The 22004-nt window shown below is 41.0% G+C and overlaps 2 protein-coding genes across 10 annotated transcripts in view; one reads left to right on the top strand and one right to left on the bottom strand.

Annotated features, from left to right (window-relative positions):
- Nucleotides 1–6912, top strand: prss35 (serine protease 35). The gene is made up of 2 exons (XM_058052988.2): nucleotides 1–201; nucleotides 2989–6912. The coding sequence occupies exons 1-2, from the start codon at nucleotides 80–82 to the stop codon at nucleotides 4268–4270; spliced, it is 1404 nt and encodes a 467-aa protein (XP_057908971.2). The 5' UTR covers nucleotides 1–79; the 3' UTR covers nucleotides 4271–6912.
- The window catches only part of snap91a (synaptosome associated protein 91a), a 25786-nt gene continuing 9624 nt past the window's right edge, over nucleotides 5843–22004 (bottom strand). For 2 of the 9 annotated variants that reach the window (XM_058052981.2, XM_058052980.2), the window contains exons 5-29: nucleotides 21853–21955; nucleotides 20906–20999; nucleotides 20553–20664; nucleotides 20230–20336; nucleotides 20116–20157; nucleotides 19658–19719; nucleotides 19006–19018; nucleotides 18694–18860; nucleotides 18526–18617; nucleotides 18415–18429; nucleotides 18135–18326; nucleotides 16354–16431; nucleotides 14955–15176; nucleotides 12812–12895; nucleotides 12479–12547; nucleotides 12185–12286; nucleotides 11943–12014; nucleotides 11601–11807; nucleotides 9552–9749; nucleotides 9468–9486; nucleotides 9302–9392; nucleotides 9119–9205; nucleotides 8877–9011; nucleotides 8467–8562; nucleotides 5843–7333 (exon numbers count right to left, since the gene is read on the bottom strand). In XM_058052981.2, coding sequence (XP_057908964.2) covers nucleotides 8482–8562; nucleotides 8877–9011; nucleotides 9119–9205; nucleotides 9302–9392; nucleotides 9468–9486; nucleotides 9552–9749; nucleotides 11601–11807; nucleotides 11943–12014; nucleotides 12185–12286; nucleotides 12479–12547; nucleotides 12812–12895; nucleotides 14955–15176; nucleotides 16354–16431; nucleotides 18135–18326; nucleotides 18415–18429; nucleotides 18526–18617; nucleotides 18694–18860; nucleotides 19006–19018; nucleotides 19658–19719; nucleotides 20116–20157; nucleotides 20230–20336; nucleotides 20553–20664; nucleotides 20906–20999; nucleotides 21853–21955 — 2444 coding nt within the window. In that variant the 3' untranslated portion in view covers nucleotides 5843–7333; nucleotides 8467–8481. Of the gene's footprint in view, nucleotides 7334–8466; nucleotides 8563–8876; nucleotides 9012–9118; nucleotides 9206–9301; nucleotides 9393–9467; nucleotides 9487–9551; nucleotides 9750–11600; nucleotides 11808–11942; nucleotides 12015–12184; nucleotides 12287–12478; nucleotides 12548–12811; nucleotides 12896–14954; nucleotides 15177–16353; nucleotides 16432–18134; nucleotides 18327–18414; nucleotides 18430–18525; nucleotides 18618–18693; nucleotides 18861–19005; nucleotides 19401–19657; nucleotides 19720–20115; nucleotides 20158–20229; nucleotides 20337–20552; nucleotides 20665–20905; nucleotides 21000–21852; nucleotides 21956–22004 lie in introns of those variants that run through there. The other 7 variants (XM_058052983.2, XM_058052982.2, XM_058052986.2 and 4 more) reach the window with 7 other exon arrangements.

Genomic DNA, 22004 nt, shown 5'->3' on the forward strand with positions numbered 1-22004 from the left:
TCTCAGCGTCAAGTGCTTTCAACTTTCTCTCCAGCCACTTAGAAGGAGCAATGAGGAGAGAGGAGCTGTCGCCCCGCTGATGCCTGGACGTCTGGGATGCAAACAAGCGTTTGTTTTCCAACGGGACGTTATATGTTTGTTTCTAGGGAACACAAACAGTACGTTGCGGATTTGGCATACCCATCAATCGGATGCAAGGAGGTAAGACCGGGATTGATTTTTTTGTCTTGTGCTGGTTTGTTTGTTGTGGTTTGCACTTGGTTGGATTTCATTTTAGTCACTTTTTTATTTATTTATTTTGTACAGTCATTATCACCTTGTACTTCGGTAAAAAAAATTAAAATAAAAAAATGTAAAAATTTTTTTTTAACTTATCACTATATTAGGAAAGCAGGAAGTGAACAAATGTAACAGTTACTGATTGTAAAAGTACCAGATGTAGGGGTAGGATTTAATAAGCTTTGCTTCTTCCTACTCCTTTTGGACATGTGGAACTGTAAACTGATTATTGGATGCACTCAATTGTAATCTGATGCATGTTCAAATGAAATTAAACCATTACCATTATTCTTTTTTTAATTTCATATTTCTCATATGAATAGCACACTATTTATTATGTTGTTTTATAATCATTATAATGAATGAATGTGATTGCTTTGTTTGGTTTACAAGTATGATGTTCTTATTAGTTGACATTCAGCCAGATTTGTGTTTTACAGTTTTACATTTTAATTAAATATTTTTAATCAAGTTCAAGGTGGAAACTCTATACTTTGAAGTCAAGGAGAAAATGGGTCACATTGGGTGAAATCCTCCAGCAATGGATGTGGTGTTAAACTACAAGATCAATGTTTGTGGAATAAGATCTGGGACTATTGCGCCCTCTATTGGTTTTGGGATTGCTGAAGAGGGGGCACAGTGCTGTGGAAAAAAGATTGGATTCAATGAGACGTTCGTGTGACTGGGAGCCATGGTGGCGGTGCATCAGTCACTTTCCACACTGCTGAGTTATTGCAGACTTTGTAATGTCTGTGTGATGTCTGAATCTGGCTGGTTGAGGGAGGGTGACGTTGAACAGACACCAGGACCGCTATTAAGCTCTCATTTTATTATTTTACCCAGTTTTTGGCAGGTTAGAGTGACCCCTTTTAAAGGGCTTAAGTCTTCAAGTTGGAGGCCTATTGGTGGATTTCTGCAGAACCCAACTTGGAGGAAAATGTGTTGATGTTTTGATAGAGCGTTCATAGCATTTCATCAATGAAAGATGAAGCAGTGATGCTCATTTTCATAGACCGCGTCCATGTAATTGGAAAGGAATGTGTCTTTGGAAGGGAACCCACTCCACACCGCCGGATGTTCATCCTCCAGCTGGAAAGCCGAGATATCAGAGATATCGGACATCAACATCCAAATTATTTTCTCCTCACGGTGTTTGAACGCGGCTGGTGTGACTTCATGACCACAGAAATGAAACTTTCCGACTTTGCAGTTTGATGAGTTCAGTGTATTCAAATATATCCAAAACAGACTTGAAATAGAGTAGTTTCAAGGTCAAACCCCGAAGTACGAAGCAGTACACACATCATTTATTGACATTCGAGCGCACTGCAACTGAGGAAACCAGACTAAAGAAGAAGGTTAACCATTGTGGCAAACCTCCAAGCCACTGTCTTCAGCTCATTTTGAGGATCCTCACCTCAATGGCAGCCACAGATGTGACTCAAGGAACATATAAATCTCTTAACCATACAGCTGATGCAACACCCCTGCACGGGGGCCAATGTGTCCGTGGGCTATAAATAATGGTACCAATCTTTTTGTGCAGACTTGCAGAATAATTGTGGTGAAATGGTGAAGTGGGCTGTGGTGTAGGACTTAGAGAAACACTGCCTCACTCTGGCCAAAACAGGAACTGTGTTTAGGGCCTCCACATTATAGTGGGAATTTTTTTTTTTTTTAATGAATTGAACCCAAATGGGGGCTGCACGGTGGTCAAGTGGTTAGCGCGCAGACCTCACAGCTAGGAGACCCGAGTTCAATTCCACTTCTCCGGGGACTCCGGTTTCCTCCCACATTCCAAAAACATGCTAACATGCCAAATTGTCCATAGGTATGAATGTGAGTGTGAATGGTTGTTTGTCTATATGTGCCCTGTGATTGGCTGGCCACCAGTCCAGGGTGTACCCCTGGGGCCAGAATGTATATCTAACACACACCAACTATTTTACGCTTATAATTCTAACAGTCCACATTTAATTATTTGTCTAATTGTATATGTAAAAGTGTTATACTATCAGCTATATGTTCTCATGTCCCTTTTTCAGGAGCACTTTAAACATCAGACCACAGCAAAATACAAAATTTAAATTAAAGTTTTGTTTAGATTTTTGTCTGAATAAGACAACCGACTTGCAAGTGATGTTGCCAGCTGTTGTATGTTAAAAGTTGAAATACTTAGAATACAACTGGTGGGCCGGAATCAAACGCTTGGTGGGCCGCATGTGGCCCCCGGGATGTAGTTTACCCACCCCTGATATACGTAATATACACTATACATGGTGCAAGTGTTCCAGTATGTTTTGCTTGTTTGATCCCCTGCTTATTCTGTATGTTTATTACCTTATAAATACATCGCCAAATTTTTGGGTTGTGGCCCAGACAGTTTCTGGACATGAAGTCTATAGGACATCTAGAAATGGAGGTGAAACTTGGGGTTTCCAAGCGACAGCCTCAAAACATTCAGTATTTACAAGAGTATCTGGAAAGACAAGTGGATCAAAGACCCCTCCTAGGTGTGTGCCAAGGCTGCTCAGTGAATAATGATAACAAAAAGGAACTGCAATTGCAATACTAATACTAATACTAATACTAATACTAATACTAATACTAATACTAATACTAATACTAATACTAATACTAATACTAATGCTAATGCTAATACTAATACTTTCAACCCATTAACCTTCCTCTCCACGGTTTCTGTTCCAGAGCCAGGCCCAAGTTAACGATGGGCCCCATACACCTATGCGTCCTGCTCCCGGTGGCGGTGTTGGCGGTGGCGTTTGTCGCCGCTGAGCTGCCTGCAACAATCGACGACGAGTACACTTGGCCGCAGTGGAATTTGCCTCTGGTAAGAAAAAGACGCACTCTTCCACTGAGCAGCCCCGACTTCTCCGCACACGCTCAATCGAAGGTGAGTGGAACTTGCGGGATCGAGTGTCAGCGTCGCCTCCCCTCACCTTCCGTGGATGACCTGGAGAACTTCCTCTCCTACGAGACGGTTTACGAGAATGGTACACGTACTTATACCTCGGTGTCTGTGCAAGGTCTCAATGAGGTGACAGCTTGGTCCAGAAACAGCTCCTCCAGTTCCCGTTCCAAACGGGAGGTCTACGGCACAGACAGCCGCTTCACCATCTCCGATAAGCAGTTCTCCACTAAGTATCCGTTCTCCACTTCGGTCAAGATCTCCACTGGATGTTCTGGAGTTCTGGTGTCACCCAAACATGTGCTGACCGCCGCTCACTGCATCCATGATGGAAAGGATTATTTGGATGGCGTTCAGAAGCTTCGCGTTGGTATTCTTAAGGAGAAATCTCGAAGAGGGAAAGGAGGCAAAGGTAAGGGTGGGCGAGGGAAAGGTAAACGAAGAAAGGGAGATGACGTTAAAGACGTAAAGGAAACGGAACAGAAAGGGAGCCGAAAAGGAAAAGCAAAGGGTCGAAAGAGCCGGAGTCGCCGAAGTGTTGAAGTGGAAAAACCTTCATTTCGGTGGACCCGGGTCAAGAAAACCCAAGTACCAAAGGGTTGGTTCAAAGGTGTGTCTGATGGACTGACTGCAGATTACGACTATGCGGTTCTGGAGCTGAAGAGAGCCCCCAAAGTCAAACACATGGATCTGGGTGTTATCCCCTCGGTCAAGAAGCTCCCCGCTGGAAGAATCCACTTCTCCGGCTTTGACGACGACCGGCCAGGAAATCTGGTGTACCGATTCTGTTCCGTCTCTGAGGAGTCCAATGATTTGTTGTATCAGTACTGCGATGCCAAACCGGGATCCAGCGGCTCCGGGGTCTACATCCGCTTGAAGGAACCGGGCAAAAAGAGGTGGAAGAGGAAGATCATTGGGGTATTTTCCGGCCACCAGTGGGTGGACGTTAACGGAAATGGTCTGCAGCAGGATTACAATGTTGCGGTGAGGATAACGCCTCTCAAGTACGCCCAAATTTGCTACTGGGTTCACGGGGACTCGAGTGCGTGCCAGATTGCCTAAGGCAACACAGAAACCCTCTTCCTGATGACACCCCCCCAAGACCCAGTTGTAACCATCACCTCTACCCCCGCCCATGCCTCCTATCACACTCATTAACAAACAAAAACCCACCGCCATGCGGACTCAGTGGTGACAACAACAGGAACTGTGTAACACACAAAGACAACTGTGGCTTTTCTAATTTATTTGCTAAAAACTGAGAAAAAAAAATATTCCCAGATCATTCCGATCTGCAGTTTTGCTTTCTATCGTCGTTTTCTTGGATATATTTCTCAAATGTTTTGGTAAGCAAAGCTTGCTTTTGATTCTAACTCGTCTTTGTACAGACACTTGCCAATCTTTTTAAAGATGGAGGACCAAAATTAATGTAAAGTTAACTCCACAAACTAAAAGTATTTAGAAAAATACAACTGTATTGTGTACAATTTAGTTGTTTAAATGTGTAGCTTTTGTCTTTTTATTATCCGTTTTTCTGCCGCAGTTAAGATGATTCTAATATTGCCAGCATTTCTTTGTCCTTTCTATTGTTGTGCACATAATTCTATTGGTGCTTATACAGATGACATGGTGCTAATTTATGGAAATATCGACTCCTTTTTTCTTTTTCCAGGGAAGGGGGTATATACTGTTTAGAATATATTTTGGCAGCCTACTACTGTAACTATAAATTGATGTGGGGCTACACGTCTGGTATGCTAAGGTGGGACTGAACTTTTCAATAATTTACTTGATAATTTAATTGATGTATTCCCAGCGCAACAATTATTATACAACACAAATTGTAATATGGATGTTATGTTAAAATGTTTTTTTAATGTTTCGGATGTTCCTAAAAGTTATTTTGTAAAAACCAAATAAATACCAAATGCCTATTATTGACTAAGTTTGCACTCCGAACAAGTCAGTCTTACTATGTTTGGGTTTGTATTAATGACTATTATTACAAATAAGAGTTCATATAATTATAGGTGTTGACAATGGCCTTTTTGCTAAGATATTCTCAGTAGATATTCTCACTAACATATGTTCCTATATGTTGGAACATGAATGAATATGTGAATGAGTAAACATACTGCAAGTATTAAACACTAAAGTAATCCCTCATTTATCATGTTAATTGTTACCAAACCCAATTGTAATAAGTGAAGTAGGATTCTTTATTTATAAATGGAGTATTTTCAGTTAATGCATAGAAAACCTGGTTACAAATTTCTAAATAGGTTTTATTAGAGCCCTCTAGACATGAAATAACACCCCTATAGTCACATTTACACTAATATTACATTTTTTTCTGCATTCTAACAAGAAAACAAGTTAATATGAGCTAGCGAACAATGCAAGTCAGTGGGACATAGTACCTATTTTGACTACAAAGCCCTCTATTATTAATATATTCTTTGATATACATGCAGTGATCACACATTTCATGATTTTAAAACATTACCGAAACTTCACTGATTTAGCGCAGGAGCTCACGCTTTTTGTCCATTTTAGGACGGTTCAAAACTGCCCTGCTTACAAACCACGTAAGTACTGTGTACCATCGCTTAAGTTTTCTTAATATAAAAGAAATGAGTGGAAAAATGTCAATTTTCGTCCGTCATTGAATTTATTGCATTTCAAAAGGGCTGACATGCACTGGGGGAAGGCCATCATACACAAAATTAATTACAGCAAAAATAAATTGTAGTAACAACTCAATCATGATATACTTCTTGTATCTGTACCTCATTTGTACAAGTCCGGGCTTCAGACAGTATACACTAATTCCAGTTTGATGCAGCAAGGGTGGCTTTCTGTGGAGACTCTAAATGGATAAGACTGACAACTCAACCGAAAATGAACGGAACAGAACCTAGTATGCCATAAAGCAAATGTCTGCCATGATGGTAAGCAAACAAGTGGGTTGGGGCTAGTTGCAAAACAAGTATACAATGTATTCACTAGCTCGAACCAGTGTAAAATAAAGTTATGTGTTTACACTTTGAGGAAGTGAATTAATAATTACTGAACAGAATGAATATATATACATATAAAAATTGTGGAAAAATGAAAAATCTGTGCAGTCCGGGGTGTGCATGCTGATTTGACTGTCCTATCTATTCAGAGTCCCTGGTGGTGATGAAGCCGTACACAACGGAAGGACATATATTTAACATATACTTTATAATTCAGAAACTTCCCATGGGGCTGTAAAATACAACAACAATTATTTCAAAGTTGTCCCAAAGTTACGCTATTATTTTATACTCATTGATAAGGTTTGTCTTCCGGTAGTAGGACAACATGAAAAACTAGAACACATGACATAACTTATAAAAATAAGCCACAAACAACATGAGTTTCTCCGAAGCCCACATTTTCTCCCCTTATAATATACAATATTTGTTTCCAAATGATGACGGCAGGATACACACTTGACTTCTTACAATTTCATGTCATATTCACATTGCTATTTCTCTTCAACAGACATACAGTACAGATTAGACACGTAATCCTCAAATTCACACCAGAGAAGTCTATGTACATCAAATAGAACCTTTCCGTAAACAACACACAACAGAGTTCTCCAAAAAACTACAGGTATGTTATTAAATACTCTCATCCAATTAGAGTAGGGCCAAGGAAATGCTCACCCCCCCCTTTAAAAAGGAGGGGGCGGGGACGGAGTTGGTGGATCTTCGGACACCAAAATACAACCAGCATTCAACACAAGAAATAAATAAACAAACACATACGCCTTCACTTTCACTCACGTACATTTTTTTCGGCTTTTGTGTATTATTTAGTGGGAGACAAAAGATTAGAACATCTACATGAGCACGCACTTGTTATTCTTTTCTCATATATATTCATTTTCTGTTTATAACTGCTATGGTTCACTTTCACTGTTTGTGCTACAACATCACACAGGACGGGGAAACAGGAAGTGGATGGGTCGGGGGGGCTCTTATAATGCTGAGTAGCTGACAAAAGAGAGAAAATGGACCGCCATTGGCATCCTCAAATCTTGACAGATGCCCCGTAAACGATGAGAGCATCCAGCTCTGGAGAAGAAAACATCTGCAGTACAAAATATTTGTTGAAATATTTTTTCATGGAAAAATATTAAAATATCCATTGTATTTGAATAAATAGCAATCCTAACGTTGCCATTAACATTGTTTATGCAGAGAGGGTGAAATCATTGAGGGGTTCTAAGCTAATATGACATTCATGCCTATATACTGTAATGATGGATTTCAATCACTTTTTCAAGTAAATAATTAAGGGACCAAAATTTTTTCTGACTGTAAATCACACTTTTTCATGATTTTGATACATTTTTTTCACACAGCCGCGACAAGGCTCTGCACTGTCACTACATTTGTCATGTAGTTACACTTCAATGCCCCTAGATGGCACTAATGTACTAATGTGTTAGGCTACTGTGGAGTATGTCCTGTACGGAAGAGCTGTCAGTTGTGCTGTCCCTATGCCGGAAATAAGATGTTGCCACCCACTCTGAAATAAAGTGATAATTTCATCTCCTTTTCGTTGCTATATAAATACATCACAACCAATTTCTGATGCTCCTACACAAGCGATACGAGACACATGACGTCACAGACCCACCACGTGACCACCAAAGTGAGCTTTGACGATAAGCCAACATAATATAAGAACATTTCGAAGGATATTACTCACTTTAGTCGACATTTTCCGGATATTGTGTTGTCTTATACCCAATAAAGAAGTAATTCCACTTTTCGTAAGCGGAAGATGACGGATTTACGCACATTCATTCTTCTTCTATGGTTTGGAGTGTCACGTGGTTCCGTCTGCGTGCCATACACACCCACAGCGCCACACGCAGGTATAGAAAGACGGAACACAAATGTCCCCCAAAAGACAATCATATTTTGCAGATTAGACTGCAAATGGTGACATTTTAATTTAATAAATTAAAAAAATAATAATTTGAATAAAAATTTTATTTCACTAACATGCCTTTTAAGATGAAATGTCTGTCCCTGTTTTCTGATTTCATTAAATAAATTAAACAAATGCAATCTATAGTCCAGTACAACATATGTTTTTCTCTTCATTGTGCATATTTGGCTAGTGCAATTTATATTATGGAGCAATTTATAGTGCAGAAAATAAACTAATATGAAAATTCCTATTTTTATGTCAATAAATATACGGTAACATACCCGCTCCCATCTGGGTTATAAGAAGTCCTTGAGATCAAGGTCTGCCAGAGGATCCTTGGGCTTTTTGGGACTCTGGCTTTCAGGTCCAGGAGAAATCTGTGAATAAAAACAGAAATGAGCATAAATTGTACGCATAAATTGACCAGTTATAGTATGTAATGCACTGGTATGCATTATGTGTATATGCAGGTTTAAAGACACAGTACCTCTAAATCCAATAGCCTATATAGTACAGTATGATGTGCCTATGTGAACATGGAGGTGAATAAATACAGTATTACTGTAAAGAATACTAAAATGTATTATATTACTATTATTAATATGGTTTAATGACCTGAAAAACCTTATTATAATTGGTTAGACATTCATCATTCATTATGTTTAACCGTAAGGGTGCCTTCTGTGCCTACCGGCGCTCCTGGTGCAGCAGCGACTCCAGGAGCAGCTCCGACCATGCCGAAGGGAGGTCTCATCATAGGCTGCCCCATCATAGGCTGCGCCATCATGGGCTGCATCATGGCAGCTCCTGGGCCTCCTGTAGCCGGCTGAAGACAGTACATTTGTTGGATGGAGGCCTCCGTTATTTATTGTAATGAACGTTTATGTGGATTATATGTGGAGATACTGTATCACTATCAATGTGGAGACTCACCATGCCAAAGCCAGGCTGTGCACTCATAGGTGGTACCATTGCTCCACTTGGTGGCGCTGCTCCAGGGCCTCCAGGAGCCACACCAGCCTGGTTGGAAGTTCATGAGAGGTTACTGAATATTTGTATATATGTAGCTATGCTCCCAATAAACACGCGATGGGTTGGAGAATCCTCCATGCTCACCATGGGGGCTCCTGGTGTAGTCCAGCTTGTGGGGGCCACTTGGGGGGTCCAGTTGGCTCCTCCGGTTAGCTTCTTCTCACTTTGTGGATCCCTTTAGAAGACCATTTCAGTGTACTATTTACACTTAAATTACAAGCAAATGTTGCATAATTTGTGTCATACTTACTTTCTCTTCACACCCAGGTCTGAATAGAGGAAAGACAAACCAAATAAGTATCAACATGTTAGCCTCCATACAACATGCATGTACCTCCAACCAGGTTGGCCAGTGAAGAATCCAGGTCCCCTCCGATGGTCTTGGTCGGGGGAGGAGTTGCAGGTGGAGCAGCTGTAATGTTCTCCATTGTCACGGGAGTTCCCATGCTCCCGGCCGCACTTCCTGTTGTGCTTCCCCCGGTGCTCTGCGGTGTCACGGCAGGCATCAGCAAGTCGCCTAATCCATCAAACACTTGAGGAGAGGGTGGGAGAGGCAGGACATGAGAGAACCAACACAGATTACAAGGCCGTTAATCGCACACAGGACGCGGGCAGATGTGAGAGCAGACGGTAACGCTGAGGGACGCCATCCAGCTGTGAGAGCAGGCCAGAGTAGGAACATACTTGAACATACAAAAGGGGTAGCAGGAAGCCTAACATGGAAACTCCAAGCAATCTTCTATTGGATGTTTTCATTCCAACAATGCAGAATATTATGTTTATTTTTAGTTTGTTAGTTTAGTTTGTTATTTTTAGTATATCATCTTTAGTTTATTATTCAATTAATTGCACATGTATATTGCCTCATGCAGGAGACAAACAGGGATTAGGAATCCATATTAAACATGCAAATGACCCTAAAACGAGATACACACTTGTCAGAAGTGCACATGCTGCATTGCACTGTGGAGTTGAACTCACCAATTACACATTAGAAGAAGCAAGCAAGAGGAAGCCGGCAGAGAGGAAGAGGTGTAGATTAAAGTGGCGCGGGAAGATGAACGAAGCAGAAGTTAAGATGAGGTGTGAAAAGAAGGAGGAAGCACAGCATTTGTGAATCGAGTGAAACAAGATAGAGGGGTATAAAATCAGAGAAATCGCTAAGAGAGAAAGCAGTGGTGACAAATCAAGCAGTCAGCAAAAGTGATCGAGGCATGTCCCAATGTATCATTCATGCACACGTCAGGCTCTCAGCAGGAAGTAGATGCTAGCAGCTTTCCATGACAAGGCTGAGGCCAAGTTGTGCATTTCAACGCACTTCATAGCAAATAATCTAAATCGGAAGCTTTACATATCATGTTTTTTTTATTAATGCATGGCATATTTGTTCTTAGTTTGCATGTTCTCCCCGTGCATGCGTGGGTTTTCTCCGGGTACTCCGGTTTCCTCCACATTCCAAAAACATGCTAGGTTAATTGGAGACTCTTAATAAAGGATGGGCAAACTTTTTGACTCGCCGCATTGGTAATGGTAATGGTTTTATTTCATTTGAACATGCATCGGATTACAATTGAATGCATCACATAATCAGTTCACAGTTCCACAAGTCCAAAAGGAGTAGGAAGAAGCAAAGCTTATTAAATCCTACCCCTCCATCTGGTACTTTTACAATCAGTAACTGTTACATTTGTTCACTTCCTGCTTTCCTAATATAGTTTAATTTTTTTTTTGTCACGTACCGTAGTACAAGGTGATATGACCATACAATGACATAATGGGTACCATAGTAACTGTCAATATAGTGATATGTATATCTTGAATTGGCTCATCGTTGTGCATTGTTTGAGGTCCTTACTCAATCCATTCCATAGTTTGATTCCACATACTGAAATACTAAGGCTTTTTAACGTAGTCCTAACATATAAGTGTTTCAAATTTAGTTGCTTTAACAACATTGACGGGAGGCCAGACTATATATTTTACACGTAACAGTCCACCTGGAATTATTGTATCTGTAAAAGTGTCATGCATTGTGCTATATGTGCTTGTGTGTCTTTTTTCAGGAGCACTTTGTAAACAGCAGACCACATAAATAATAAAATTGATAAAACAGCTACTTAAACCATCAAGGTTGTATGTTAAGTTTAAATTAAATACTTTGGAATGAACGGGTGGGCCGTATTCAAACACTTGACGAGCCAGATGTGGCCCCCACGCCGCAGTTTGCCCACCCCTGCTCTAAATTGTCCATAGGTATGAATGTGAGTGTGAATGGTTGTTTGTCTATATGTGCCCTGGCGACCAGTCCAGGGTGTACCCTGCTGGAGTAGGCTCCAGCACCCCACTGCGACCCTAGTGAGGACAATAATGGATGGCCACTTACTTGAAGCATCAAAACCACCAGAGGGCGCCGGGGTGGTGCTTGCAGGTTCAGGTGCAGCTGCTGCGGACGATACCATCTGTACAGCAGGGACGGGGGGTGTCGGAGAGGGAAGTGTTCCCATAGCTTCAAAGCCCGACTCAAGAAGATCATTCTGCACTGGGGCCAGGGTGGGGGCCGCAGTTGGAGCCAGGGTGGGGGACATTAGATCTAAAGGATAAAACGTGACTGTGACTATCAGCAGCAATTAATGTAATTACATTTAATGTAATGTAATTAACATTGAAATGAGCTCTCCAAGGTGTTGCATAATGTACTGTATTGTATAACCCCAAAAAGTAGTACCTCCCAACAGGTCACCTCCGGGCGCCCCAGGAGCGGAGCTCTGCGTCTCCTCTACAGACCCGCTGAAGGAGTCTGCAGGAACATCACAGTTCAGCAAAGGGTGCAGAAAGGAGGGTGGAGTTCATGGAATCATCAGCAGAATAAAGATATCATTGAAGGCTGATATCTTGAGTACTAGATTCGAATATGATCCTGTTATCGGTATCGTGTTGACAAAACAGGAGCAGCGTGAAAGATGATACCTAGCAGATCAATGACTGGAGCTGACTCGGCTTTGGGTGGAGAAGAAGCCTCTGGAGCCGGAGCAGCAACGGCAGCTGCAGGTGGAGGATGAGGTGCAGGATCTGAAGATGAAAATGTGTTTTGTTTATGAAAAATCTGAGTGCAACCCGATTATTTCAAGAATTCTAGCGAAGGAAGCAAAGCAAGAAAGCGGGTCTTCATGCACCTTTACCCCCACTTGGGGGGGGGGGAGGGCTGGTGGTGAGAAAAGGAAGTGAGAGGTGATGCAGTGAAAGTAGAGCGGCTTAACTCACCGGTCACGATGTCTCCTGCCGGAGCAGGCTCAGGCAAAGGTGAGGGCCCGCGCGAAACAGCAGGGAGGTCTAATTTACCAACGCAAGCAAGAGGCAGAGTACGAGAAAGAAGAAAACGGTGGAAGCAAAGAAAAGTATTAGCATAGCAGGTAGAACCAGACGGCAGCCACAGGGACGACACGATGCACCAAGAGTGGAGTTCCATGCAATGCTCATATCACTATGGGGGACAAACCAAGACAAAAAGGACTTTTTTGACAGTAGAGTGGAAGTTTGGAAAACCAGAAGACATAAAAAGGTTCCACACACAGAAGAATGCATATCTGCTTGTACCTGCACCAAAAAGGTCTACGCTAGGAGTGGTAGCAGCTTTGGATTCTGTGGTGGGACTTTGCTCAGGCATAGATTCAAGCACATCTAGGACACACAATCAAAATATGTTCATACAGATTTCAAGTCCAGTGCAAAACACAATGATGCCATAAGAGAAAGCAGAGAAAGCAGCTATTTTCTTAACTAAGGAGTCTATTGGGTGCAGTGCAAAATGAATGTGGTAATAATTAAAGGGAAATATTGCCATCTTCAGGTCTTTTGGGAATACTTACAACCCCGGGTCGACACTATACAAACTCTAAATCAGTGGCGTCATTAGGCCTAAAATCTTCTTAAGTCCCCCTAAATAATTTGATTTTTTTTAAAGATTTTTAATTTTTTTTATAGATTTCTTTTTTTTTTTTACAAAAAAAATATCTGACAAATTTCAATATAATAGGACAAAAGCAGGCTAGCCAAGGCTAGCAGCAAGCCAATAAGCAGGCTAATACTAGCTTACTACTACTACTACTACTACTACTACTACTACTACTACTAGTAGTAGTAGGCTAGTATTAGCCTGTAGTACAAAATGTAGCAGTTGTCTTGGCTAATACTAGCCTACTACAGGTACATTTAGTACTACTACTACAGTAGTACATTTTTGTACATTTTTGTCTTGGCTAATACTACTAGTAGTAGTAGGCTAGTACTAGTACATTTTTTGTACATTTTTGTCTTGGCTAATACTAGCCTACTACGGGTACATTTAGTACTACTACTACAGTAGTACATTTTTGTACATTTTTGTTTTGGCTAATACTACTAGTAGTAGTAGGCTAGTACTACTACTAGTAGTAGTAGTAGTACTAGTACATTTTTGTACATTTTTGTCTTGGCTACTAGTAGTAGTAGTACTAGCCTACTCCTACTAGTAGTAGTAGTACTACTACTACTGTAGTAGTAGTAGCACTAAATGTACTACTACTACTACTACTACTACTACTAGTAGTAGTAGTAGGCTAATATTAGCCTGCTTATTGGCTTGCTTATTAGCCTGCTTTGGCCCTTTTGCATATGAAATTTGTCAGATAATTTTTGTAAAAAAAAAAGTAGTAATAATCAGAAGAATAATGATGATAGTAATAATAATAGGCTAATTAATAATATAATAATGATTATTATATAATTGATCACTGTCCACGGGACAGAATGGTTGTAGAGCTTGAACAGCGGTTTTGCAGTATAGATTGTGTGTACTTGTGTACATTTAATGGTGGCCTAAAACAATTAAGTATCTCTACTAAATCTGTCCAAAAGTGGGAAAGTTAGATCCCGGTTCTTGTTCGTTATTTGTTTTTTGGATTTTTTTGAATGTCTACTACATTCATTCATATCCTGTGCATCTCCAGGGGGCTAAGCACCCCCCCCCCCCCTGTCTCCCAAACCCCCCATGGCAGTTGAAAATACGACGGTCCCACGAGTGGCGAGGACACTGGAAAAATGCAAAACTAACCAGTAACCAGCCAGAATGAACCAGTGAGAGGGAAGCGGTCTGCAAAATCCTTCCTTGCTAATTTGAACTCCCCATTAGAACATGCAACAGTCATCATTAGTGCTTCCTGACTGGGGAGTTACATTGTAATTATTATTTCCTGTGGATGAATCTCTCTTTCAACCTTGGAGGTTCCATTGCTGGAGTTCAACATAATGGAGATAGCACTGACAGTGCAAAAGATTAATGCAATATTTCACTTGAATTAAAGTGCATAACCTACCAAGCATACATCCATCGTCAGTATTTGAAACAGTTCACAAGCAAGGGAATCAAACAAATCCCTTCAAGCGTAACACTGGCACGTAGTTGGTATTATTAGGTTAGTAATTGCAGCAAATTGAGCCACCTCTGCTGATAAAGAGGTAGAAATTACCAGTAAAATCCAGAAGAGTGACGTATTATTTAGAATTTAGGATTTGTAGTGCTTTGCAGAGGTGGCCAAGATGCTTAAGTAAGTGCTTAATGGTTTAAGAAAATGTTGGAAAAAAGGAAAAAGGGGTAAGACATGCAGGGACAGTAAAAGCCTCATATCATTCTGTCATGTCCCAGTAAGAGCAATCATCACATGGGATGGCGGAGAGCATAATGGCAGCGAAAGGACATTACCACCAAATAAATCTAGAGTCGGTGCAGCTGCGGACTCTGTGGTGGTGGTGGTGGTGTCCGTGGTGGCAGTGGTGGTGATAGAAGGGGTGGGGGCAGCGATGGTCGGCGCCTCACTACAGGTGGGAGGGGTGATGGCGGTAGCCCCAGTGTCAGCGGGCCTCATAGCAAACAGGTCCAGCTCTGGAGCAATGTCTGCACTCCCCTCAGTTGTAGCAAAGGGGTCTTCGTTGGAAGCAGCAGGGGGTGGAGTTGAAGGGTCGGGGGGGAGGGGGTTATGATAAGAGGGGAGATATGGAGGATTAAAACAACACATAGGAATATATGTGTATGTAATGCAAGAAGCTTGTGATTATCTTCATGATTGTTAGAAGCGTTGGAAGTCAATCACCACAGCAAACATCCATGATTAGCTGGTCACTTAATAAGGACGAGCACATTAATGCATTATTGTAATTACACTGGTCCTACACGGGTATAGTATGTTTAAATGCTTATTTTCTTTTGGACCAGGCCTGCCCTTCCCTATACACAGCATAGGGCCCCACGATCCATGCAGCGCCCCGTTTTTTTTTTTTAATAAATTAAAGAAAATTTAAAAAAAGAACAAAACTTGACACCAAAATTTTTTTTAAATCATTTTAGAAATATAAAGTCACCCCGTTTTTTTTTTTATAAATTAAAGAGAATTTTAAAAAAGAACAAAACTTGACACCAAATTAAAAAAAATCATTTTAGAAAAATAAAGTCAGAATATTAAGACAAAAAAAGTTGTAATTTAACAAGAAAAAGTCAGAATTTTACAAGAATAATGCAGAAATATTATGAGGAATATTAACATAAATAATTGTTTTAAAGCTATAATATGAAAAACAAACAAAATCATGTTGAGGAAAAAGTTAATAATATTTTGAGTCATTGTTAAGTCATGATATTACAAGAATAACATTTAAAAAGAGTTTAAACAAAAAAAAGAGAAAAACTGAAGCTCATACAAATACGCCTTTAAATTTTTTTTTTTTTTTTACAAAACTTAGATGCATATTTTTTCTTCAAATATCAAAGCGGCCCTTTTATCCTTTCAGTACCTGTTTGGACACCCCTGATGTAAAAGAAAAAAAAGAGACGAGTAATATGACACCACATTCATTGCCATACCTCTTCGTGTAATGGTACAGCTGCTACATTTTAAGGGAAATTCTGTTTTGGGCCCTGATTTGGCAAAAAAAAATAGCCAAGTGCTGTACCCACTACACATATATATTTTCATGTTTAATTAGAAAAAATATATATTTGTAAATTTACTGCCAAAGATCAATAACATTCTATTGCTGATGTGTCTTTGAGCAAAACATCACATCAGCACACACATACTTGCACAAGAGACTGTTTTGTCACCCACCGGATTCACCAAACGCATCAGTAGCGGGACCGGCGGCCACAGCTGCAGGACCATCTCCTGGGGAAGGTGCAAAGGCATCTATGGTATCGGCCACAAAAAGAGCCAAAACGCAACACAAACACACCGAAAGTGGACAAACAGATGGAATGGACAAAACAACAACATAAATGAGAGGTCAGCATCAGGGAAAAGCAGGGAATACAAGAAATATGCAGCCTAGCAGTCATCGCTTTGACTGGGAAGTATTAGAGGGCTGCATAGTGCTGCATTCAGTGAGGTGAGGCATATTGTCACAAGTTGCTTGTACTCTGTGACAAGAGGGAGAATGTTGAGTTTGGAATGGACGAGGTTATTTGCCTCCTTGACAAAGATACTAATTCATCTGCTGATGAACTTCTCACATAGTGCCCTCCAGAACTGTAATACTTCTCCTTGTATCCGCTCCTTCCCCATCATAGAACTGATACCACTAACTGTTATTGTAGTGCCTTTCTTCAATGCAATGGTTGGTCTGGCTATGATCGATATTTGTGCAGGTTCTGATTGATTTTCCATTTTCTCTCATATTCACAATTGCTCATTTTCCAGTTTTTATATTGTTTTCACCTCTAAAAGCGGTCTAAACAGGTGGTGTAAACTATCTGATCCAGATGTAAATACCATGTAAATAAAAACCAAAATGTTGCTCTCTCATCTTTTGATGTCAATCTCACATGTTTTCCAGTCTAGACCATGGGTGGGCAAACTGTGGCCCGGTTGCCACATCCGGCACGGCGAGTGTTTAAATACGGCACGCCCGTTCTTTCCAAAGTATTTCATTGAAACTTAACATGCAACCTGGGATCATGGCTTGAGTCAACCTTTTGATGGTTTAGGTTGATTTTTTTTTTAATATGAATTTGGTTATTTGATGTGATCTGCTGTTTACAAAATGCTCCTGAAAAAAGGGACACAAGCACATATAGCAGGCTGCATGAAACCTTTACAGATACAATAATTCTAGGTGGACTGTTAGAATTATATGTGTAAAATATATAGTTTGGTTAAATCAATGCGGCCCGCGAGTCAAAACGTTTGCCCACCCATAGTCTAGAGCAAACATAAAAAAAAAACGTTCAAATCCTTCTGGAGGGCACTTTGAGTAAACTTTGCATTTTAAGTACAGGTTTCATATATTTACTGCACTTTGTCATACTGTGTTTTTACATAAAGCATATTCAAACTGAGAGAACCAATGAGCATCTTCACAAAAAAGGCAGGGTTGGCATATCTGAAAAATGCGAGTCATAAGCACATAAAGGGTTGATTGCCGTGTGATTCTTACTTACTAATAAGAATCACTGAACGTTCTCCGCATGCTAAAGCGACACTGCACTGTGACAATAGACAATAGACACTACTTGATCCAACGCAAGTAGAATGCTTATAATGACTCGCATTCATGGGATATGCCATTCAGGCTTCCATTTGTTGCTCTGTGCAGCACGGTGTTGGACAGAGGGACGCCGGTGTTGGACAGCGGGACGCCGTGCTTGCACAGAAGCCACAAAGAATGAGATGTAAAACATGGATAAAGGTAAAGATACAATGTGACATCAAGAGGCATGGCTTTGTGATCATTTTCAAATGTTACTTCTGCACGAGCCACCTCCTTTTAGATTGTACTTGTGCCTAAAATTCGCCAGTTGTCATCATAAAACACTCACACATTAAATCCTTGTTGCAGCAGATGAGCTGATGACCCGTATTGTGCCCTCTATCCCCAACATGGACCGACTAACCTCCAAAAAGGTCGATGTCTCTAACTGCCGTGGTGACGGGAGCCGCAACAGGCAGGGAGGTCGGTGCAGGCATGGTTGCAGCAGGAGCGGCGGCGGCAGCTGCAGCGACCGCAGGGGCGGCTGCAGAATCGGCAGCGGCTTCTTTCTTTGCTTGTGGAGCTTCGGAAGCACCGGCACTGGCAGTTGGAGCGGCTGCATCCATACAACAACAACCCAGAGAAGGTCGGATGAGGAAGACAGACAGATAGACTTCATAAGGAAATAATCATATATTCCTCACCATCGGCCAGTAGATCTTCACAAGAGGCGGATAGAAAGGGAACCGTTTATGAATGACAGCATGAATGGATAACAATGACAATGTGTATTCATCAGTTTTCATTTTCATCACCTCCCCATCCAGTGGTAGTGGAAGGCGCTGCAGCACCCTGAGCTGAGGAGGACATGGGGTCTAGATCCAACAGGAAGCCATCATCAAGGGCACTAGAAGCGTGTTGCATATATTAGTTGATGATACGCTTATGTAAATATGATATGTTTATGTAAAGGCACTTAGTACCTGCTGGCGGTTGTGGTGGGGGCTACTGCTGTGGGCGTTACAGAGGGTGGCGGGGGTTTGGCGGGCGGCCCGGGGCGAGCAGGGGGCCCGGCAGCAGCGGGCGGTGCAGGCTTGGGTGGTGCAGCCGATGGGGCGGCAGCAGCTGAGCTGTTGTTGGCTGCTGTGTCCTGTCAGCATCCAATAAGGTAAACAACAGTTAGGTGGGGTCATGTGATTTGGTTTCCATGAAATAAAAGGTGGAATTATTATTCCTTATTCACAGTCATTGAAGTATTTATTAGGGAGGGATGGATTTGGGTTGGGTTGACTTACCTTGGCAGGAGACCTGTAAAACCAACAACAGCATATCAATGAAAAACATCATGCGGAAAGCACAGTGATATTTTAAGTATTCCATTTTCAACTACAACGTAAACGACAAGCATGCCAGAAATACAAATACCAACCACAACAAATTATTCTTATCTATGTGATTTTTTTATAAAAGTTTAATTTTTGAGAACTTCCTCAAGACCATGCAAGTTGACCCGCAACATTCTGCTCCATAAGTGTATATAACTAATAACAATGCATGTAAATGTGCCTATAGAAGCACATTGTTAGTTTAGGATTAGTATATTGACGGCATGAATGATCAACACATGAAAAGAGATGATTATGGGATGGAATTTGGAGTACGGGTGACGGAGCATACTTACTTATCTTCTCTGTATTAAATAAAGATCAGAAGAAACATCGTGTTATAACGTTGACATACAATAAACCAAAGTGCCCACATAGAAAGCTTCATCAAAGTACCCAAGTTAAATCGATTTAACATTCTAAGTTTTTATCATTTGCCCAACAAAAAATGTAGTTAAAGTGCAAAACCACCCAAAATCACTTCAGTTGATCAATATTATGTCATTGCCGACAAATAAAATGAAAAAAAAAGCCCCAGCAGATTTAATTGTAAACGACTTACGGCTTCCTTCCCTCCAGAGTGTTGAGGTGGGTCTCCAAGGACTCCAAAAGACTTTCTGGGGCCTGGGAGATAAAATGGAGGTTACTAAAAAAATAGTACAATTATTAAACCTTGGTTTTTAGATGCGGAAGTTTTTTGCATGGTTCGGTTTTTGTAAAAAAGTTGCCCTGTACTGTATCGTTTCGTGGAATCGAGTAATCATACAAATCACCATACCGATATTTACTGTCCGTGCATTATGTGACTGCAAAATAACCCACCACGGGGCCAAAGAAAGTTACGAGTGCCAGCAATCTCATACAAAAAGGTAAGAAACATGCTTGAATTCAAGAAAAAGTAAAAGAAGAGAAAATGAGATCCAACTATTCTGTCCACGTTCGAGTCAGCTGGAGTTCACATCCAGTAGACACCCAACCATGCTAGCATTGTCCTGTCAGTCAATCGGTTAACGAGCATACCTGAGTGAGATCCGGGATGTCATTTTTGTCTATTCCCACTTGCTGGACACAAAGAACACAAAGACATTTCAGCGATGAACATTATCGTTATGACGTAATGACGTCTCAGCTCACCTCGGCGATTTTGAAGAAGTCAGAAACCCGAGTCATTCGTGTCAGAAATCGCTTGTAGATCTCCAGCCCGTCTTTACACTGGCTTCTCTTCATCTGGAAAAATTTCTCTACAAAAAAAAATAGCAATATGGAAATACAGTATAAGATTACTTTGTTATGTTATTCTCTTAGACTAGAAAAAAAACAGAAAATAAATTGATAAAAGTCAGAAGGATAAAATGTACTGAGGATTAAAAAGCGGAGGTCATGTGGTGCTTAGCACTGAATGAAATGGAGTAACATTAGAACAGGTATTTCAATAATGCTGAGATGAAATACCATACCTAGGAGATTTATGATGCCGTCATTGTAGCAGGCGTATAACTTTATCAAGTCTTTGAAGAGCAGGAGAAAGCAGGCATTTATCACTCCATTGTTCAATTCTGGTGGGTGCACCTGTGGACAGAATTACAGTAAAGAAAATAACTATGCATGCATATAACATTATATATGGAGAATGCATTATATATGGAGAATGCATTATATATGGAGAATGCATTATATATGGAGAATGCATTATATATGGAGAATGCATTATATATGGAGAATGCATTATAAATGCATAATGCAGATTTTTCCTGGCCAGTTTTGTGAGCTTACAAAGTAAAATGACTCCCGAGTAGAAATTTGGACTCACATCAAAATCCAACAGTGCATCAATCTGGCCCTGCAGAATAGGCATCCCTTTCAGCAGCTTCTCTACTGTCATGGTCCTCATGGCTCCTTCAGCTCTGTGTTGGAATGGAAAAAACACGGGATTTAACGTTACCACTTTTGGTACCACTTTTAAACACTGATCAGATTGGTGTGACATTTTATGATTTAGGAGGGCTATTGTGTCCATGGGTGCCGAGAAAGGGGGAAGAGTTAGGGACAATTTCAAGGTTCCCTGACTGACAGGGGGGGGCAAAAATGTGGTAGTTATTAAAAAAAATAAAGGGGGTGGCGTCCTGGTTGTACCCTTGTCATAAAATCACCTTAATTTAGACAAAAACATATTAGCCTGAATGAGGGACGATCGCTACATTTGGAGGTAATCGATTTCCCTTTTTTATGAAAATCGGCCAGTACTGATCGGTTGGCGATCGATTAGAGCATCCCTACCCCTCATACATCAAATATATGAATTCTGGCGCCATCTTATTAACACAATTAACATGGTCATTCATAGGGTCGCAACGGTGCTGGAGCCTATCCCAGCTGTCTTGGGGCGAGAGGCGGGGTACACCCTGGACTGGTCGCCAGCCAGCCAATCACAGGGCACATATAAACAAACAACCATTCACACTCATATTCATACCTATGGACAATTTGGCATGTTAGCATGTTTTTAGAATGTGGGAGGAAACCGGAGTACCTGGAGAAAACGCACGCATGCACGGGGAGAACATGCAAACTCCACACAGAGATGGTCGAGGTTGGAATTGAGCTTAGATGTGAGGCCTGCACACTAACCACTTGTGCATCGTGCAGCCAGATTGAGTATCAGTGAAGGTTTACACAGCATATAAGGTGAATAAAGGGATACAACTTCCTTAACGTCAAACTGGTCAAGCAACAACGTAATAAAAAAACCAAACATACCCTTTCTTGACTCTGACAAAATCAAAAGACATCTGTCTGTAAGTGAAGGACTTCTCGTTGAGATAGCGGCTGTAGCGTCTGATAAAAGTTGACATGTCATAGCCTAAGGGAGACACACAAATAATAACAATAATGCACACACACGGAACAGG

The sequence above is a fragment of the Doryrhamphus excisus genome, linkage group LG5 (genome assembly GCF_037039965.1).
Source record: "Doryrhamphus excisus strain RoL-2023G ecotype Guam linkage group LG5, RoL_Dexc_Guam_v1.1, whole genome shotgun sequence".
Taxonomy (NCBI): domain Eukaryota; kingdom Metazoa; phylum Chordata; class Actinopteri; order Syngnathiformes; family Syngnathidae; genus Doryrhamphus; species Doryrhamphus excisus.

Excerpts from the sequence above, each read along its gene's own strand:
- prss35 (XM_058052988.2), top strand. The coding sequence starts at position 80 with ATGCCTGGACGTCTGGGATGCAAACAAGCGTTTGTTTTCCAACGGGAC. Across the intron at positions 202-2,988 it reads CATCAATCGGATGCAAGGAG|AGCCAGGCCCAAGTTAACGA; the intron begins GTAAGACCGGGA and ends TTTCTGTTCCAG.